At 38.5% G+C, this 21,210-nt stretch overlaps 2 protein-coding genes across 2 annotated transcripts in view; one reads left to right on the top strand and one right to left on the bottom strand.

Moving 5' to 3' along the window:
• nt5dc1 (5'-nucleotidase domain containing 1) overlaps positions 1–21,210 on the top strand; it is a 439,504-nt gene that overhangs the window by 127,123 nt on the left and 291,171 nt on the right.
• The window catches only part of LOC129697703 (collagen alpha-1(I) chain-like), an 82,753-nt gene continuing 62,879 nt past the window's right edge, over positions 1,337–21,210 (bottom strand). The window contains exons 6-8 of the mRNA XM_055636411.1: positions 16,182–16,304; positions 4,341–4,412; positions 1,337–4,038 (exon numbers count right to left, since the gene is read on the bottom strand). Of these exons, the coding sequence (XP_055492386.1) occupies positions 2,171–4,038; positions 4,341–4,412; positions 16,182–16,304 (2,063 nt within the window). The 3' untranslated portion in view covers positions 1,337–2,170. The remainder of the gene's footprint in view (positions 4,039–4,340; positions 4,413–16,181; positions 16,305–21,210) is intronic.

Genomic DNA, 21,210 nt, shown 5'->3' on the forward strand with positions numbered 1-21,210 from the left:
TAAGGAAGAATAATATTGTCCAGTTTGAGTACGCAAGTAAACTATATACTCTTAACTCTTGAATCCTCATATGCTATCGCTGAGCAGCATTTCCTTACCAATGTGCTGGACTGAGGTATAGGTTGGTTGATAGAGTGATTGAATGATTAGTGTCAGTAGGTCTAGGGCATGTTTTTGTGGACAGTGGGGCAAGAGAGCAAAGCCGCAGGGGGGGGGCTGACCTGAAAATATTCCATCCCCATTCATCTCACTCCGTTCACTCAACCCTTTCCAACCTAGACCCTTATGCTTTCCTTTTAAATTCACCCACTCTCTTCCCCATCCTGATCTTCCCCTACTTTCCTGAGTATACATAATTATCAGGCATAGTAAAGGTGCAATCTTCCGGTAAGCCAGAATGACACGGAAGGGAGTGGAAATGACTCGCTCCAACAGAGCTGTCCTCCTGCCAATATGGTCAGAACATAGGTAGTCATAACCCACATACTTTTCCTAAAGAAGTAGAAGCACAAGAACTCTAGCAATATCTTAACTTCTGGCACTGGTACATTGATTTATATCATCATCTGGTGAAAGACTAATGTGCCATGACAATTATTAATGACTGTTGGACTGCCATTCCATTATTATTATCAGTCTAGCCCAGAACAGTTGTGGCAATATAAAAATTACCTCAGGGAAAGTAATGTAGGGGTTCATTACAAATTAAATTAAAGAGATGAGCGGGGGTCTCATTGAAACATATAAGATTGTTAAGGGCTTGGACACGCTAGAGGCAGGAAACATGTTCCCGATGTTGGGGGAGTCCAGAACCAGGGGCCACAGTTTAAGAATAAGGAGTAAGCCATTTAGAACGGAGACGAGGAAACATTTTTTCTCACAGAAGGTGGTGAGTCTGTGGAATGTTCTGCCTCAGAGGGCGGTGGAGGCAAGTTCTCTGGATGCTTTCAAGAGAGAGCTAGATAGGGCTCTTAAAAATAGCGGAGTCAGGGGATATGGGGAGATGGCAGCAACGGGGTACTGATTGGGGATGATCAGCCATGATCACATTGAATGGCGGTGCTGGCTCGAAGGGCCGAATAGCCTACTCCTGGACCTATTGTCTATTGTCTATCATTTATTATTTTGGTTTTTCTAAGTGAAATACAGAATCGGTAATATTTACCGTGAAACATTGTTCAAGAATTCGGTGGTGCTCAAGAATTTGGTCTGGTGTTGTTAGGTCATGCACAAAATTAATGACCATCCAGTTTAAGCTATTTTTGAACCAGGTGGCAAGAGGCCAGTTTATGAATTTGACATGTATGTTGTATTTCAAAGAATATCCAGTGAAATATTGAAATTTGTAACAATCATCATTTATTTAACTGCACAGTGACACAAATGCATTTGCAATTTTGGAAGATTTGAGAAAACAACTTTTTAAATGATCAATTACAGAAATATTTTATGATTTGTTACAATAACATTTACATACGTTTTAGATACGTGTATTTTTGGAGAATGCATAGGTTATCAATGCCATTAGATTTCTCTAGAATTTATAACATGCTTTTTATGGTTTGAATAGCGTAATAAGTAACTTACTACTGAAATACGTAAAGTAATGGTGGTAGACAGATATTGACACAAAGTAATATGAATATTGAAATACTTGATTGTGCATAATACCTTTGAAAATAACAGAAGTTCAAGATTGTGTTTAGCTGAATCAGATTGAGGTGGTTCGTTGTTAAGGATGAAACAATAAATGTCAAGCACCAACATATATTTTTGTACAACATTTTCTGCAAAAATGGGCAATAGAAGTGTTGGTATCACAAAAGGGCAATTGCATTTTAAAGTGACATGATAACATGGTTGTTATTCCAAAATAATTTAGTTAACTTTATGTGAATATTCAGAATTTTCTGGATTTTTTTAAATCAGAAAAACAATATGCTTTTGTCTCCAAGGTGCACATCATAAACCCAAAAGTATTGTTTCAAACAGGTGATGTTTAGTGGATGAAAACAACACAGAAATTTATTGGTCAGAACTTTATATTTCTTAATATAACGATAATCATACTTTGATTTTTTTCTGAATTTATTCTGTTAACTAAATTGTACTGTTCTTCACTCAGAATAGAATGTCAGATCACCACTGGATATTGATAATCTAACGCACATCAAGAATGAACAATTAGAAACCCTGAGAACGCTGAGTGCATGAGGTCTGAAGAATATAATCCATTAGACTCTTCTGTTGGTAGCTGAACATAGACCTGGTCATTTTCATGTAGATATAATATCACATTTCCTGATACCTGATCAATATAACCTTCTGTATAGTCGTCATATGAGTAGATCACAGATTCATCATTTTTGTATAATCCAACCCAAACATTTGCTCCCTTGACTTGCACCTGATAACTAAATTGATAGATACCAGGTATTTCACATGTGAAAATTCCAGTAGACGGATTATAGTTATTGTTTGAGTTGGTCACCAATTTGTCAAATACGATTGGTTCCCCAGTACGGTAATAAGAGTGGGAAAGAAGAGCAGTAAAGGCTGGGTATGGACTGAGCAATCCAGCTGAGGGCTCTCCTGATTTGATGTAGCCATTATAATTGTACTTGCCTTGAGGCGCAAACATTTCAGATGATGGACCTGGTGGGCCAGGAGGACCTGGTCGACCTTCAGGGCCCGGTGGTCCTTCTGGTCCAGGGGTACCAGGTACGCCATTGCTCATTTTCCCATAATAATTTCCAGAAGGACCAGGTGGGCCAGGACGTCCAGTATCTCCTTTTTCTCCAGGAGATCCTGGAGTACCTGGAGTGCCAGATGGGCCTCTTGGGCCAGCTGGGCCAGAACTTCCTCTTGCCCCTGCTTCCCCAGGGTACCCTACTGGACCTTGAGCACCTGGAATGCCAGGGCTTCCAGATTTACCTGGTACACCGGCAGATCCCATACTCCCTTTGGGACCAGCTGTTCCTTGTTGTCCGGAATGGCCAGGTGCACCTGGCCTTCCTGGCATTCCTGATTTACCTGGGGCACCTCCAAGTCCTGCACCACCCTTAGCTCCTGGATATCCAGGTTGACCAACGGGTCCCATTGGTCCTTTCTCTCCGGTTGCACCAGTTGAACCCGGCTGGCCTCTTGAGCCCTGTGATCCGGTTGCACCTGGTAATCCTCTAGATCCAGGTGCTCCAGTTGCTCCAACTGATCCGGGCTTTCCGTTGTCACCAGGGTAACCAGTGGCACCTGTTGAGCCACGCTCTCCTTTGGGGCCTGGTAATCCTGGTTTTCCATAACCAGGTAGTCCAGGTGCACCTGTCACACCTTGGGCACCAGCAGCACCTTTGGCTCCATAGGCTCCTGGCATCCCCGGTGCACCTGAATTTCCAGGTTTTCCAACTCCAGGCATACCAGGACTTCCCATTGGCCCTTTTGGTCCTGGTGTGCCTGGATATCCTGTAGCACCTGATGCGCCCATTGCCCCCTTTTCCCCTGGTGCACCTGAACGACCAGGAGCACCAGCTATTCCCATTCCTGCTGGTCCAGGTTGGCCTGATCGGCCCTGAGAGCCTGTTTCCCCTCTGCTACCAGGACGCCCAGGGATTCCCATTCCCATTTCCCCCTTTGCCCCTGGAAGACCCATGGGTCCTGGCAATCCTCTTTCCCCTCGTTGACCTGGTGCTCCTGATGTACCCGGTTGCCCATGAGGGCCTGGTTTACCAGCAACAGATAACCCTGTTGCCCCAGGATATCCCATGGGTCCTGCTTTGCCTCTGGGTCCTGGAATTCCATTGGCTCCACTGTCGCCTTTTTCTCCTGGGGCCCCTGTACCACCTGGTCTTCCTGGTGCTCCTGGAATCCCTGATTTTCCCATAGATGACATTCCTGGTTCCCCTGGTCTCCCGGGTTTGCCAGGGGCTCCTGGCATCCCTGTGCCACCTTTTCCAGGAGCACCTGGTGGGCCCCGTGGGCCTTGTGGCCCGGGTGGGCCTTGTAGTCCTTGTTCCGCATAATGTCCTTGTTCAGCTTCATATTCTGTAACGTCAAATAAATAAGGTGTTAGTATGTCCACATGTCTATCGCTAAAAGCAATCTGGACGTCATCTAATTTTTGAGAGGAAAATGCACAATACAAGAAGAATTGTTAACTAAGAATAATTTATTTAGAAACAATAGAGAAAGTGAGGCTGTTTCTTTGAAGAGTGTACAATCTATAAACATGTTTTTATTTTTGGATGTTAGGTTGAAAATCTCCATGTATCTTAATGAGTACATTGATTTTAGTTTCCTAATTTTATTTTACTCAATGTTTTCACTGTAAATTAAGTGTTGCTCACCTCTGCTGTCCTCATTGTTTTCATGTTCTTCTTCTTCAGAATTCTGAGTTTCATATCCATTTACATGATAATCTATTTTGGAAATCAAAAGAAGAAAAGGTTGTTCCATAAAAGAGAACAATAAAGAAGGGCAATATTGTTGTCAAGCTATCATTTCTATCAGCGTGGAAAGAGCTTGCATTTGTTTAGCATATTTCACAGACGTTATCCAGTTTCCATTATGCTGAAGGAGAATCCATTTGCCAATTTGCAATTCCTTAAGTAGAAATGTAATGCCTAAATGGCTAACTTATTCTTGGGGAGTGTCATTTAAGAATAGTAATTGCTCGAGTCCTGGAAAAAAAACACTCCTCCTCTTCAAAATGTTCAACAGGTTTTCATATATTTTTCAGAATAGGTACAGAGGGCCTAATATTAATTGGCCACACTGTGCTAGTGAGTAGTTCCATAGAGAATTGCTGACTAGCTGTTGTTTGTAAGCTAGCGCACTGTGGACCACATATCTTGGAAGTTAGGTATGTGATGGAGATACTAGCTATGAATGTGATAAACGGTGTACTGGGGTAAAAATAAAACACAGCTGGTTTGTTCTTATTGTCTAGTTTAAAAAAAAAAAAATTTCTATCACTTAAACCTGCTTTTAGCAAACATCAGGTTTTTTTTTTTAATGATTTCTCATTATTTATATTTATTTCAACTGTTTATAATACTTTTTCATCAGAATTGTTTCAAAACAATTAGGCCAAGCCTTTGAAAGGAATAGGCCATCACTGTGGTCCTGCCACAGGGCTTCAGGATCAGTGACCTGAGGCTGGATGGATGCTTGTGCATGGCACTGCTTGACAGATGACTGCAGCAGAGCACAACTGACTGTATCCGTTGTTCAAGATGTGGACTCTTATACATCGGCGAGACCAAACTCAGATTGAGCGATCGTTTCGCGGAACACTTTTGCTCAGCCTGCATGAACCAATCTGATCTCCCGGACAGACCTTTCTGTCTTCGGTCTCCTCCATTGTCAGAGTAAGGCTAAACGCAAATTGGAGTAATAGCATCTCATATTTTGCTTGGACAGCTTACAGCCCAGTGGTATGAATATTGATTTATCTCACCAGGGATCCCCGACATTCTTTCTCTTTCTCCCTCCCCCACCCAATTCGCACTACTCATTTTTACCCTACAAACAGCTTACAATGGCCTGTTTATCATCGTTACTTTTTTGCATATCTTTCATTCATTGTTCTTTATCTCTCTACATCACCATCTATATCTCTCATTTTCTTTATCCCTAACCAGTCTGAAGAAGGGTCTCGACCCGAAATGTCACCCATTCCTTCTCTCCAGAGATGGAATACTCCGGCATTTAATGCCTTTCTTTGATTTAAATCAGCATCTGCAGTTCCTTCCTACATAAGTAGGTGAGGTGTTTGAAATAGCTTGCGATATGTAAGGGAGTGGGCAGAAGTAGTTTGAAATCAGGCATCTTTTGGCAATTTGGAAATATATCTCAGGTTTTTCATCATTTCTGGATGTAAATCTGCCAAACGCGTTGTAGAAAAATTCTCATCAACCACCCATTCTCAAGGACAATTAAGGATGGACAATAAATGCTGGCTTTGCCAGAGACACTTGCATCCCAATAAATTAATAAATGAATTAAAAAATTGCACCATATTATCAGTCTTGCAAAGCAAGTTAAATTATCTTTGTTTACAAGTATCACAGGGGATTGAGACAACATTTGTCTGCACTATCCAGATTTTGTGGTGTATTGATAATTAACCTATCTAAGTCAAGAATGTGCTATTAACAAATTACTGATGAACTTCTAGAAGTGTTCATCAAGGGGCTTGAAAGTTAACCAATGCTTGACAATCAGATTATGACTTTGTCAAAGACATTGGCAACAAATGTGAGAGACCTGAATGGAAGGGGGTGGCTAGGAGAGCCTCTGATTTCAAAAACATCTGGATTTGAAAATGTTTTCTGATGAATTACTAATTTATAGTTTATATGTAAATCTTACGAAGCACCATTTCAAAAATTTCAGAGCTATTGGGTGCTTTAAGATTCTTTGAGCTGTTTAAAGATTTGTTTTACATCTTAAAACATTACACGAAAGAACTAGCAATTAAACTACAAACATATCTTGAGGAATTGTGGGGAAACTGGAGCACCTGATAGAAACGCGTACATCATGGAGAGAATGTGCAAACTCCATTCAAACAATACTTGAGGATCAATAGGTCCTTGGAGCTGTGACAGCAACACCACCATTCTACCATTATGTTGCCCCTATTGACTTCAGATTCCGGATAGAGTTTAGTGACAAAGTCAATCTAATTTGACCAACAAACTTTCCACTGGGAAATCTGCCTGATGAACTTTCAGCAGTTTAACACTAATTCAGGAGCAATTCATTTGAATGAATAAGAATGTGATGGACAGATGCTGAAGGACATCTGTAAGATAATTTGCCATTATAATTACTTGCAATTTGCTCTAATGTTTTTTTCAATATTTTAATTGTTCTTAGATCATCTTAATTTTTACTTTTGACTTAGTTTAGTTTTACTTTTAGTTTTATAGATACAGCGCCGAAACAGGCCCATTGACACACCAGGTCCGCACCGACCAGCGATCTCCGCACATTAACACTATCCTACACACACTAGGGACAATTTTTACATTTACCAAGCCAATTAACCTACAAACCTGCACCTCCTTGGAGTTTGGGAGGAAACTGAAGATCTCGGAGAAAACCCACGCAGGTCATGGGGAGAATGTACAATCTCCGTGCAGACAGACGAGGTCGAACCCGATTCCCGGCGTTGCAAGCAGTATAAGGCAGCAACTCTACCGCTGTGCCACCGTGCTGTTAATGTTTACTTTTTATGATAGTTTTTGAAAATGACATGGAATCAGAAACATTTAGTATTCTCAATAGTTTTGATAGCCTGGAATGCTGGGGGCATGGCTTAAACGTGTGTCAAGGATTTTGCAGCCGTTTCCTGGAAATAATTTGTTCAGGCCTGTTCATTATATGCCATTAAGTCATACAAAGATATTGTGGCATTGCATGACCTCCCTGTTTAAGAGATAAATGTATTTATCTCTGTACCGCACACTCCCCTGACATCAGTCTGAAGAAGGGTCTCGACCTGAAACGTCACCCATTCCTTCTCTCCAGAGATGCTGCCTGTCCCACTGAGTTACTCCAGTATTTTGTGTTGACCTTCGATTTAAACGAGCATCTGCAATTCTTTCCTACACTCCCAGTTTCAGGTCAGTATGGGATTTACTATCGATCATCATTGGAAAGACCAATAAAAAAATTGTAAATATTTAATTCATAAATCACTTGGATGCATTTGCAACTCACCAGGAGCAGCATGTCCTGGTGTATTCAGTGTTTTGGGGGGCAGGACTAAATGTTATTTTTATTTTGGTTTTGTGAACATAGATAGTATTGGCCATCCTATACGGTGCTCCTTCATGTGACTGAAGCCTCTTAATAATGCCAAATCAAATTCTCCCAGTAGTTTGCACAAGTTTATCTGGGAGGTAATCCATGTTTGCATCTATTAACTAACATCACCTAGAGCAAATAATGCTCCCTGTAAAATATCTCCAATATGTGATAAACGTAGCTTTCGTTTAGTTGCCGGAATACTGCCTCCAGAGTAATGATGCAGAATAAGGCTTCTTTGTTGTTTTTTATGAACATGGTGTACATATTAGTAAGCACCAGCATTCAAACCTCTTCTGTGAAACATGGTCTAAAAATCCTCTTTTTTATAGCTAAGACTTAAGTATTCCGTCAGGTTAACATCAATAACATAAATAGTTTTGTCCATAAAAATACTTTGTATATATAACATTATTTATGATTTCTGGATAGCTTAAAGAGCTTCACAGCCAATTAATTATTATTTTCAATATAGTACAGGTCAATACAGATACCTAATTATGCAATACCCACAACAGATGAAGATACATTATCATTGGTGGCAACGTGTTGGTAAGAGAACGTTGGCCTAGTCAGTGAGTAGATTCTTATTCAATTGGTGTCAAAAAGATAGATTTCATCTGAATGAAAGCATCCCACAAGTTTAATAAATCATCAGTCCTGGAGGATCAACTGTGATGGTGTGTTTGTTCTCTTGGGGTGGTATCTGCATCCATGACCATCTATTTCAGAAGCAAGTGTGCTATCACTAAGTCAATTAATAATGCACCTTTAGCCTCATTGTAGCTGATTACCGAGAGTCCTATAAAATGTATGGGAGCAGTTAGAAGATAAGAATATAGATTAAAAAACCGAGACAAAATAATATGGGAGCTGTGAAATCAGAGCAGGAGGACATGCCACAAGCAGGTCAGACATGGCATGTCGTCCATTCAGAGAAAAAAAGAAGTGGAGCTAATATTACAAATGGTAGATTGATACAGACCAATAAATCAAGTTACCTAAAGTTGTAGAATTCAATATTGAGTCTCGACAAAAAATGAAGTGCTGTTCTCTAAGATTGCATTGCACCTCAGTGTGACAGTACAGGAGGCCATAGACTAATTGGTCTGAATGGGAGTGGAATGAGGAATTAAAATGGCAGGCAGCAGGGAGCTCATTCATCCCTATGGACTGAATTCAGGTGTTCTGCAAATGATCACCCAATCTGTGTTCAGTTTCTCCAGTACAAGAAAGACCGCGTTGTAAAACAGAATGCAATACAGATTGGAAGAATTGGAAGTGAATCACCTGGGAAGATTGTTTGGGTGGAAGGGAAGGAAAGGACACCCATGCTTTTAAGGGAAAGTGTTGTAATAAGAGAGGTGGTTGATGAGAATGAAAGAGTAGACCAGGGAATCAAAGGGAGCAATCACAGTGAAATGCTGACAGGAGGGAAGAGGAAAAAAAGTGTTTGGTGGTAGCATCCCTTTGATGGTGGTGGAAATGTGGAGAATAATCTACTGAATGCAGAGGCTGGTAGTGTGGAAGGTGAGGGACAGGTCCTCAATCTGTCCTGGCAGAGACTAGGTGAGTGAGGTGTGGGAAATGGATGATATATGATAATGGCTTTGTTAATAATGGTAGCGGTTCGGAAAGAAAGAAGTAATATCACAGGCATCTATCTGTACATAAAGTCTCTTCATCCGAATAAATTTAACAGGAACTGGGAGAATGGAATAAGGTCCTTATGAGCCAGGGTGGGCTGAACAATTGAAATAGCTCTGGGGCTTAGTATGCTTTTAATAGATGTGTGGGAAGGAACTGCAGATGCTGGTTTACACTGAAGATAGACACAAAAATCTGGAGTAAGTCAGCAGGTCAGGTAGCATCTCTGGAGAAAAGGAATAGGTGACGTTTCGGGTCGAGATCCTTTTACAGAAGAATCTGAAGATGAGTTTTGACCTGGAACGTCACCTATTCCTTTTCTCCAGAGATGTTGCCTGACCCACTGAGATACTGCAGCTTTTTGTGTATATCTTCAGCTTTTAATAGATATTTGTAGTTAGGGATATATGCAGAGAGATCCAGAATCTCTGACTCTCAAGTCTGAAGTTGAATATAAGAATGTGAGGGCTGGGTGAAAATTGGCACAAAACTAGACTTTTACTTTGGACTTTAGAGATGCAGTGTGGAAACAGGCCTCTTGGTCCACCAAGTCCATACCCACCAGCGATCACGCCGACCAGCGACTGTACATGAGTACTATACTACACACTAGGGACAATTTACAATTAACCTACAAACCTGCACGTCTTTGGAATATGGGAGGAATTGGGAGCACCAGAGAAAACCTATGCAATCTGTACAAACTCCACACAGACAGCACCTGTAGTTCGGGTCGAACCTGGGTCTCCAGCTGTAAGGCAGCAACCTTATTGCTGCGCCACTGTGCCGCCACTAGGAGGCAGCACCAATGCAGTAATCAGTGTACCAGAAAGGAATTGGGGGGGGTGGGGGGCGTTTGGGGAAGACAAACAAATATTCATGACTCAATTTAATTGTCACATGTACCAATTAAGGTACAGTGAAATTTGCATGTATTGCACAAAAACGTTGCCACAGCTTGGGTCCATGCTGGTGCCAAGGCCTTCACCTTTAATGTGAAGAAAGTGAGTTGTGTTTTAAAGATAAGTTGTTGAGTGTGTGAATAACTTCAGCCAGCCAAACGGCTGTGTTTGTGGAAGGGAACAGGTTGGGACTCGGTTCAAGAAAGAAGTGGACCATCCTAAACTGCATTATGTGGTGTCAAAAGATCCATGTAAATATTAGTCATTTGGGAACAAGTAATTGGAAACAATCAAAATGGTGGAGGGCATCGGAGATGTCATGGATATGTCAGAAGATGCTGGACCAGAAGATAAAGGATAGAATCAAGGTAGGAAGAAATAAGTTTGGTTGGGCAAGAACAGACCAGGGCATTCTTGCTTGTTGATTTTGGGCTGGAGATAAAAGTGAGCTGTGGAGGGAAGATCACCTTAAGAAATGAAACCCATGACTGTCTGCACGATTGTGTCATAATGTTTGATGGCTAGGTCAGTTTCCACAGAGAGATATGAGGTGGTGTCTGACAGTTGACATATGGCCTCTGCATGATAACGGTCAGCTCACCGCAGAAAGCTTCCCATCCAAGTGCAAACATATTTAATCCAAAATACAATTCAACAAGATGAATTTGTGCATCTGGAGTTTACAATTTCTATGATATTTTCAAGTGATGTTTTGATATGGCTCTGTAAAAATAATTTTGAAGTCTGACTGTCCCACAGAGGTATACGGTATCTATAAATTACATACATACGCACACACACACACACACACACACACACACACACACACACACACACACACACACACACACACACACACACACACACACACACACACACACACACACACACATTATTCAGTTATGGCTATGGTGGAAATATAGTTAAATAATATGCAGAGCAGCAGTGTTGTCATCATACAGCTCATTAATTAGACTGCATTTAGAATAATGTGTGCATTTTAGAATATTTTTCAATAGAAAGTATGTCACGGAATCAACGTGCAGTTAAAGTAATTAGTTTAGTTTATTGTCATGTGTCCTGAGGTACAGTGAAAAACTTTTTGGCATACAGTAGCTTAAACTGTTTACATTAAAGCAGGAAGAAAAATGCTCAAGGGCGGTCAAAATTATAAATGATTCCAGTTTAAAAAAAAATCACTGGTTGGTGAAATTTAAAAAATGAAGAGAAGGATTCAGAGAACTTTAAAGGAAAAGGATTTAATACATAGACTCCTACTCAAAACAAATGTTGAAAGCATAATATATAATGGATTAAAAAAAAAGGTTTATATATAATCTAGGAAATTGCAAATACTGGAATCTTAAATACTTAGAAAATGCGTAAAGATCTTCGTTGGTCAACAGCATCTTGAGTGAATGGAAAAAATATTTTGTGTCTGGACCCTTCACAATGATTTATATACAGTACCTTCAGAGGAATACAACTATTTGGTGAAAAATAAATAAAATTATATTGGAAAATTAGTGATTATTTTAAATGGAATAAGTACAAATGTATGACCTGCTCTACTTAAAAAAAACAACAACAGGTACATTAAGATTTGCTGTGTATTACCTACTTAATTGGGTGAGTGTCCTGAGCATGGGGTGGTCTAGCTTTCTTTTCCGGCTAGGTACCACACTCCGGATACCTCTGTAGTTCCAGTGGATACTGAATGACACTGATTGAATGATTCTGAATGGAATCTAACCGAGCAGCATACTCAGATTTCTGTGAACATAGGCTTTTTATTTGAATTGATCCATTTTATTTAAATATATGTGTAATTGTCTTTAATTTTAGAAGAATATTTTGAAGTCTTTAGGTTTTAATATTTGTTTTTTTTTTTAATAGTGCCTGATTATTTTTGAATTAGATAGTACAATAATCTAGGGATTTGGGATTAATGTAGGAAAGTGGCTTGAGGTAGGAGAACAGCTCTGATTTTATCAAATGGCAGACCAGGCATAAGGGGGCCAAATGGCCCACACACACTTCAATTGCTTATTTTGTATGACTACCAAAAACATTCATAAGCAGTGAATTTCAATGACAGCTTTGACATCCGATTAGCTCTGTGGTGACCCTTCACTTTATTGAACCTCTCTAATCAACTGAGAACTGGCTTTCCAGCAGATGACTGTATGTAGGGCTTGCTATCTGGAAGACTGGGCTCCCAGGAGCAGATGTGCAGCAAGCTGAGATGCCTCACCAGTCAGTGGACGATCTCTCACCCTTACGTGTCCCCCTTCTCCCACCTCCCCCCAGTATGATTGAAAATTTACCTAAACGGTAAAGTAGGTTAAATCGCATCTTGCTCTCATCAGATTCCAGTTTTAGTACTGGAGGCATGGAAACTATAGCATTTGAAGGAAAGATTGAATGCTTTTTTCTGGTAATATGGGACTTCCACCATATTTCTCATCTGGATTGCATTTGTAAGGAGAATTTTCAGAATATTATATCCTCATTGTTGAAAAAGGACCAACCGTTGATCGTATCAAATCCAGATATTTACGTTAGTGTAAACATTGCATTTACTCTCTATTGCAAGTCCTTGGTGTAAATCTATAAATGTTATAGAAGCAAAGGGCTTTTTGGGCATCACTGATACCTAGTATTGTTGTTACAAACGACCACCAATCCATTTTTAAATATGGAAAACTGTAGAGGGAACATATATTTTAACTTGATAGTGATATATTGTGGAATAGAAGTATACCCAGGTAAAGTCAATCAGAATGAAAATAAAAAGTATGTGGGCGTATTCCCATTGCACAGTGTTTTTCATGATTGATTATTACAGATTTTGTTAGATTCACATCTACTTCGGATATTCATACCTATAATAATCAGCGGGACCAATAGAAAAATATCTTTGTTTGTAACAACACTTTTCCATTGCATTACATAAATGCTGCGAGCCATTTCCTTTTGCTCCAGTTGATAATTATCATATCAATGTTATGTGATCTCAATCTGGACCCAATTATGGCAATGTTCAATTTACTTACTCATGTTTAATTAATTTAATTGAAACAATGCTTGTTCTATACACCTTTAAAAAGTAGGTGACAATATTTCTTAATTCTTAATTTAATCCTGACATTGTCGTCTTGAAAATCAATTTTTAGAATAATAGTGGGCTAACTAAAGTCAACCAGTTAAAGCCTTCTCGAAATAGGTAGACAAAGCAATAGATATAAATGTAAGAAAGAACAAATAATAAACTTGCCTTGCAATAATTGTATCTTTTGTGACAACGGGACATTTGAAAGAATTTAACAAGCAATTATGGAAATAGAATACCCAATATTCACACAAGAAACTGCCATGCACATCAGTGAGGAAGTAGCTAAGATGATCTTATTTTAAGGCTGAAGCTTGATTCAAATATTAAATTATTTTGTTGAACCAAAGCTGATGGTAAAATGTTTGGTAATATTTGACAATAAATATATCAGCTGCATATGAGGTTGTTTAACAATGAGGTTAAGGTTATTTACAAATGACGTCTGATGCATACATTGGAAAGTGAGCAAACTGTATTTATCCAGTAGCTGGAATTTTTTTTTTCCTATACTTGCTCTCAATTTTACTATGCTATTTCTGGTATTGGTGAAGTATTGAGCAATATCTAGAGGATTGGAGAAAGATTTCACAATGGCCATCTCCAGAAATAATGGATTGAATTATGCTGACTATGACCAATAGTTCTACAGTGAACTACTGAAGATGAGGCACTCCCAGTCAGGTAAGTAATCTTGGAGGATAGACACAAATGCTGGAGTAACTCAGCGGGTGAGGCAGCATCTATGGAGAGAAGGAATGGGTGATGTTCCGTGTCAAGACCCTTCTTAATCTTGGAGGATGTTGAGGGACAGATGACACAACATCCCTCATTGAGTCTAGTAGCAGGGCATAATCATACCAGAATTCCCTAGTATTAAACTGGGTTTCCACCTTTCTGATCCTACGTCATACGTATGGCTGCACCATTCATTTGAATGGAAATTCTGCCCTGACAGAAAACTGTTTATCCAAAATAAATACATTTTGCTTTATTTTTTATTATTTTCATTTTGAAACAAACTTACTTTCAAATGTTCTTTTTTCAATTTTAGAACAATGTTTATACTTTTTAAATGACTGAATAACGGAGACATTCAGAAGTTGTTATATTGCCATCAAAGTGTCTGACAGAAGTCGAGGCTCAACCCTCCAACCTGTAACCCAATTAAAATCTTTCAGGGTGTTCCTGTGGTGATGCCTAATTTGTGCAGAAGCCAAAGCTTACTAGCCACTAAGGCCTTGCTAAATGCTCCAAGGCACAGGGTTCAGTTAACCCAACCCTCCAAAATGCACACGAATGAGAAAGGTTACACATACAAATGGCACTAACTTAGTCAGAATGGATGAGTCTTTGACTCTGCAGACAAGTTGGGACCATACCTGGGAAATTTTGTGGGTAGGTGAATGAAATTCAACTCAATTCAGACCATACTTTCGCAGGAATTGTTGTGAATTTGTCCTTTCTCAATTAAGCATCTTATTTGCACTTACAAAATGATTCCTCAGCTTATTATTGAAGGACATTCTTTTGTCACTTTTTAGTAAAAATGGGCTGCCATTATTCCAGCTTTGATAAGTGCAAAAACTGCAAAATTTTGAAGTGATTCCAATTAGTTACATACCAGTAAATTAATGTGTGGCTAATTCTTGAGTTTGTCATAGATGTCAGATAACTCTGATTAATTTTACATAGATCATTTTTGTACATCTTCATTTAAAATGTTATGTCCTAAAGAAATTGAGCTCTCATGGAAGATTGAACACATCTTTACAAATTGTATTCCTGTAATTACTTTGGTAAGGAGCTATACCAAACATGTGCAAGCTTACATAGATACATAGAAAATAGGTGCAGGAGTAGGCCATTCGGCCCTTCGAGCCTGCACCGCCATTCAATATGATCATGGCTGATCATCCAACTCAGTATCCCGTACCTGCCTTCTCTCCATACCCCCTGATCCCTTTAGCCACAAGGGCCACATCTAACTCTCTATTAAATATAGTCAATGAACGGGCCTCAACAACCCTCTGGCAGAGAGTTCCAGAGATTCACCACTCTCTCTCTCTGTGAAAAAAGCTTCTAAATAACAAAATCAAATTTAATAAAATTTCTAAATCCGTTAAATACTTGTGTTTCGAAGATCTTCAGATTCAGGACTATATTTTCTTAACTTGTCTAAGCCCTTTCGTATGTTTGCATTCATGTATTTGCATTGCAATGCTCACTGTTTACTGCACCTTGCAATATGAGTAATATTTACTTAGGAATAATGAAGTAAACACGGCCACAAGCCACATTGATTTTTAAATGCGTTACGATCTACGTATGGTCAAGTGCAGGACACCTTCAATTTCTGGGTCTCACTGCTACAAAATCTCGACTACAGTTCAATGTAACTTTATTTCTTGATCTCACTGGGACTTGCTGATGGTGATATAAACACGACTGAGGAAAATCTATAGGTGAGCTCAACATGAGGGTTTGGAATAAAACAACATGAGCTAGATTTCTTTGCCTTGCAGTGTTGGCAGGGAAGTTATATTTTGGGGGATTTTCTGAGACAAAAGAAAAACAACCATTTATATATAGCAAACATTTCAATAAGAAATATTCAGCATTAAGGTTGCCAACTTGATTTCACTTGAGTTGCATAAATGTAATGTAATACAAAATATTGCAGTAATTTAAGATTAAATCTTTAAACTTACCCTTTTGGCTTTTTACATTATTACGTAAATACGCATATCTATTAAATCCTGTTCCGTAGACCAGAGTCACTGATACCAACAACAAAAGAGCACAGATGTATTTTGAATCCATGTTTGAAGTTTATATCTGTAGAACATGAACAGAAATGGTTAGCAAAAAATGGCATTTGTAATTTTAAATCAGTATATTTTTTAAATGAATACCAGAATCATAATGTTTTAAGATTTTGTTTTATACTGCGTGTTATAATTAAAAATATAAATTATTTTCAATTTGATTTTTCAATTATTTTGGGAGGCCTTTATAATTAGTTACCAATTTAAATGCTTAATTCTGTGATCAGTTAACAGAAGTGATGAGAACATAGATAATTATGATAAAACTGTGATCTTGTTCATATATTTTGTTACAAGCTTACAGAATTAATTACAAATGAAAGGTCAAACATACCAGCATAATTTGGATCCACACTCAATGGTTTCCTAAATGGATTTTCTTCCGAAATTGCAGAATGTCAATTGGAGCAGTGCTTCCAAAGCGATGCATGCGGCTCTATTTATATAGGAGAGAGTTCTTGACATGTCGTTAAATTTGACAACTCCTCCTTTTTAAAAGTGCAAGTGCTAATTATGGAATACATTTTTTTCACATGGAAAAGTTAAATCAGGTTAGTGGGTTTCTTGTGGTTTGAGCTTCCCTGCCTTTTTTTTGGCATTGGTCAACACCTCATGCAGACCGTTACAAATCCAAATGAGGAACAGAGCTTTCACAGCAGATCCTGATTGTTTTTTAAAATAAAAATTGTGATATGTTTTTTAATTCAAAGCTACCATTGACTAAAATTGTGTAAATATATATTGGTATGTTAAAGCTGTTCAGATTTTATTTTATATTTCAACTATATTTTAATTTATGTCAAACTATTTTATTAAATAATATAAATAAGCAATAGTTAAACAGCAGCAAACTGATACATACATTTCAAGATAAATTAACGTGAAATGGTATATTTAGAAGAACGAATAATTTATTTTATAGGGTGCAGATATACAGGTCATCAAAAGTCTGGGCATTGGTTTATGAGGCCACAGAAAACAAAACTCTACAGTTCATTTATGGAAGGATAGAATCGGAAGAACAACTACATTAGATATGTATCTAGATACATCTGGAGCACTATATATAGTTATAGTAACAACAAAAATCAAATGCGGAAAAAAGTTTGGTAGAACTGAGAACTAGTCAAACATTTTAAACCAAGGAACTCGTTTTACTCAATAATTCTGAATAAAACTAAAATAGCGTTTGATAGAGTGAAACACAATGTCCTCGATTCCAAAGCTGAGGGTGATCAAATAGAAAGTTCAATCCCCAATATAAAATTCTGGAGAAACTAAAATATCCTAGAAGCGTTCAGAGATTGAAACCTATTACCACAAGGAATATTTGAGACAAGTTCTATAGATGCACTTAAGTGAAAATTGGTCAACAAAATAAGGGAGAAAAGGATTTAAAAAAATCGTGGTTAAGGAATGAGATGAATTGGTTGAATGGAGATTCACGTCCAACATAGACACAGGTGATGACAAATTGCGATGAATGGTTTTCTTCTCCTGTACATCCCTATTATTTCCTATACTTGCTGGAGGAACATAGACCTGGAGGAGTATCCATTTTCTGTTTTATATCCACAAATTTTGATTATTGATCCTTCTCCACCCTCAACCGGTAACATTTTTTTCCCATTCCTACACTTTTAAGATGCTATGCTGACATGGGATAAAGTCTCATCATTATTAAATGCTTCTCATTCAATGTCCATGGCTTTGGAAATGGAAGTTAAATATTTTGTTTATTGATTAATTTAAATAAATCACCAGATTGATTTCATTCTATTCAGCAATGTATTCATGACATGTTGCTATTGCCTACCCTGATCTCACTCAGCATCCATCTATGATTGAATAGGTAGCAGAGTTTTTAATCAGAGTAAGAATTTGGAAAAAAATTCCCTCTTGATCTCCTGAAAGTAAATTTGGCGCTGCTCCATCCTGCCACAAATTCTTTACATTTAACTAGCTCAACGGACATGGTGTTGATCTGAAATCGTCTCGATTTCCAAACCAAAATTGCACAATTAGGACATCTATCCATCAATGTAGCTTCAAAACTTTAGATAGCTTTGAGAGAATATTATTAATGAACATAAATGAAAGAGCTATATTGCAATATGTATTGGTTTTTTCCTAAAGTGTATTTCAGAATATTGATGAGGCTTTTTGTACCTGAGTAAGCTCTATTTAAACCTTAAACATTTGAATGTGAGTGGTAATGTTTCTGGTGGCAAAGTTTAGCAGGGAGCTAAGCCATTGAAAAAAAAACTGTTACCATCATGCATATTATCTTACTAATGCAGGGGAAAAAAGAATGATCTTTAAGCAGCATTCATCTTGTTTAACTAATTATCTATAACTTGTTGTTAATACAATTACTTGTAGTGGTATTGAAAGCAATATGCAAATGCTGATTTCCCCTAATTGACAGTCTTATTGTTGTATTGATCGTAAAGTTAATTCTTTGGTTTTGTTTTCTTGTCATTCATAATAAATTTTACATTGAAATGGTGTGAGTTTCTAGTATTCCATTTTAGTGTACCAATAGACATATGTTGGTACTTTGGTGTGGCCTTTATTTATTCCATTTGTTCTTTTGCTGGTTGCCTAGTATTGCACTTTTGAATACATTTATTTTATTGAAGATTGAAGTTTTTTTCTTTGTGTTGGGAATAATTAAAAACTGGTAGCGTCTCACAGCATCTGCGATTCGGGTTCGATCCTGACCTCAGGCACTGCTCGTGTGGAGTTTGCATATTCTCCCTGTGACTGAGACATGTGGGTTTGGCTTCTGTAAATTGACCCTAGTTCGTAGGGAGGGATGTGAAGAAGGGATAACATAGAACTAGTGTGAATGGGTGATCAATGGCGTCATGGACTCGGTAGGCCGATGGGCCTGTTTCCTTACCGTGTATCCAAAGTGAATGGTGACAATTTTGTGGAAAATTGAATAATTCATGTGAACGCAAAATAACTTAAAATAGAATGGAAAAATAGCAAATTTATTTTAAAAGCGGGATGGAAAAAAGTGTTAGGCGTAATCGTGCAAAGATTCAATGTGGCAGATTTTAATGTAACTTATAACATTAAATGTAACATTTAGTGTAACATAAATGTAGCTGATATTCTCATTTACGGTTTCAATAAAAAAACATTTGTTGTTTTGAGTTCGTTTGTTGCTGTCTTTATTGGTGAGTTAATTTCATGACATCTGATATCAAGAAAGTTTTGACACTGTAATTATATAGTTTCAGACTTAATGACAGAATATTCCAAAAATTACAAATGCTGAAATTAACTCCAGCAATTTAAGGAAGGCAACACTTGGTGGTGCCCTTGACTTAAAATAAATTGGATGTATATGTTAACATTTTCACCATGCTGTACAAACTTTACAGGCAAAACAATCTGATCCTAAAACATTATCTCTTGGTAAATATAATCTTTAATCTATTCAAACTTTAGAATCTATTTTAATTAAAAGAAAGTGTTAAATATTAAAGTAGTGTGCTGTTATCCAGTTTCGTCTCAAATTTGCTGTTTTTCCCCCAATATTTTTATCAGTTTAGTTAAGACGTCGAAGCATAGAAATTAGGTGCAGGAGTAGGCCATTCGGCCCTTCGAGCCTGCACCGCCATTCAATATGATCATGGCTGATCATCCAACTCAGTATCCAGTACCTGCCTTCTCTCCATACCCTCTGATCCCCTTAGCCACAAGGGCCACATCTAACTCCCTCTTAAATATAGCCAATGAACTGGCCTCGCCTACCCTCTGTGGCAGAGAGTTCCAGAGATTCACCACTCTCTGTGTGAAAAAAGTTCTTCTCATCTCGGTTTTAAAGGATTTACCCCTTATCCTTAAACTGTGACCCTTGTCCTGGACTTCCCCAACATCGGGAGCAATCTTCCTGCATCTAGCCTGTCCAACCCCTTAAGAATTTTGTAAGTTTCTATAAGATCCCCTCTCAATCTCCTAAATTCTAGAGAGTATAAACCAAGTCTATCCAGTCTTTCTTCATAAGACAGTCCTGACATCCCAGGAATCAGTCTGGTGAACCTTCTCTGCACTTTCTCTATGGCAATACACCATACAGCAAATCTCACAGGAGAAATAAAAGTTTGAAACAAGGACTGATGTCTTCATTCTGTTGAACAGTCCACTTTTTAATCATATTAATCTTATTCCATGCCCTTCAGTACCCATCCCAAGCTTCAAAAGTTCAATTGAACTCAGGACCTAATAAGATCTATGTACCATTATGGGATACATGAGGGAAGTTTGCTGGGATGCTGATAGAAATGTCCAAATTTTCCTGACAATGGCAAGAGGTGTCAGATTGTAGGGGGGCAACAAATGTGGAACCTTTATTCAAGAAGGGGAGCAAGGATAGACAATAGGTGCAGGAGTAGGCCATTTGCCCTTCGAGCCAGCTGATCATCCTCAATCAGTACCCCATTCCTGCCTTCTCCCCATATCCCCTGACTCCGCCATTTTTAAGAGCCCTATCTAGCTCTCTTGAAAGCATCCAGAGAACCTGCCTCCACCGCCCTCTGAGGCAGAGAATTCCACAGACTCACCACTCTCTGTTTCCTCGTCTCCGTTCTAAATGGCTTACCCCTTATTCTTAAGATGTGGCCCCTGGTTCTGGACTCCCCCATCATTGGGAACAGGTTTCCTGCCTCTAGCGTGTCCAAACCCTTAACAATCTTATATGTTTCAATGAAATTCCCTCTCATCCTTCTAAACTCCAGAGTGTACAAGTTGCTCCATTCTCTCAGCATATGACAGTCCCGCCACCCCAGGAATTAACTGTGTAAACCTATGCTGCACTCCCTCAATAGCAAGAATGCCCTTCCACAAATTAGGGGACCAAAACTGCACACAATACTGTAGTGGTCTCACTAGGGCTCTG

The sequence above is a fragment of the Leucoraja erinacea genome, chromosome 5, assembly GCF_028641065.1.
Source record: "Leucoraja erinacea ecotype New England chromosome 5, Leri_hhj_1, whole genome shotgun sequence".
Classification (NCBI taxonomy): domain Eukaryota; kingdom Metazoa; phylum Chordata; class Chondrichthyes; order Rajiformes; family Rajidae; genus Leucoraja; species Leucoraja erinaceus.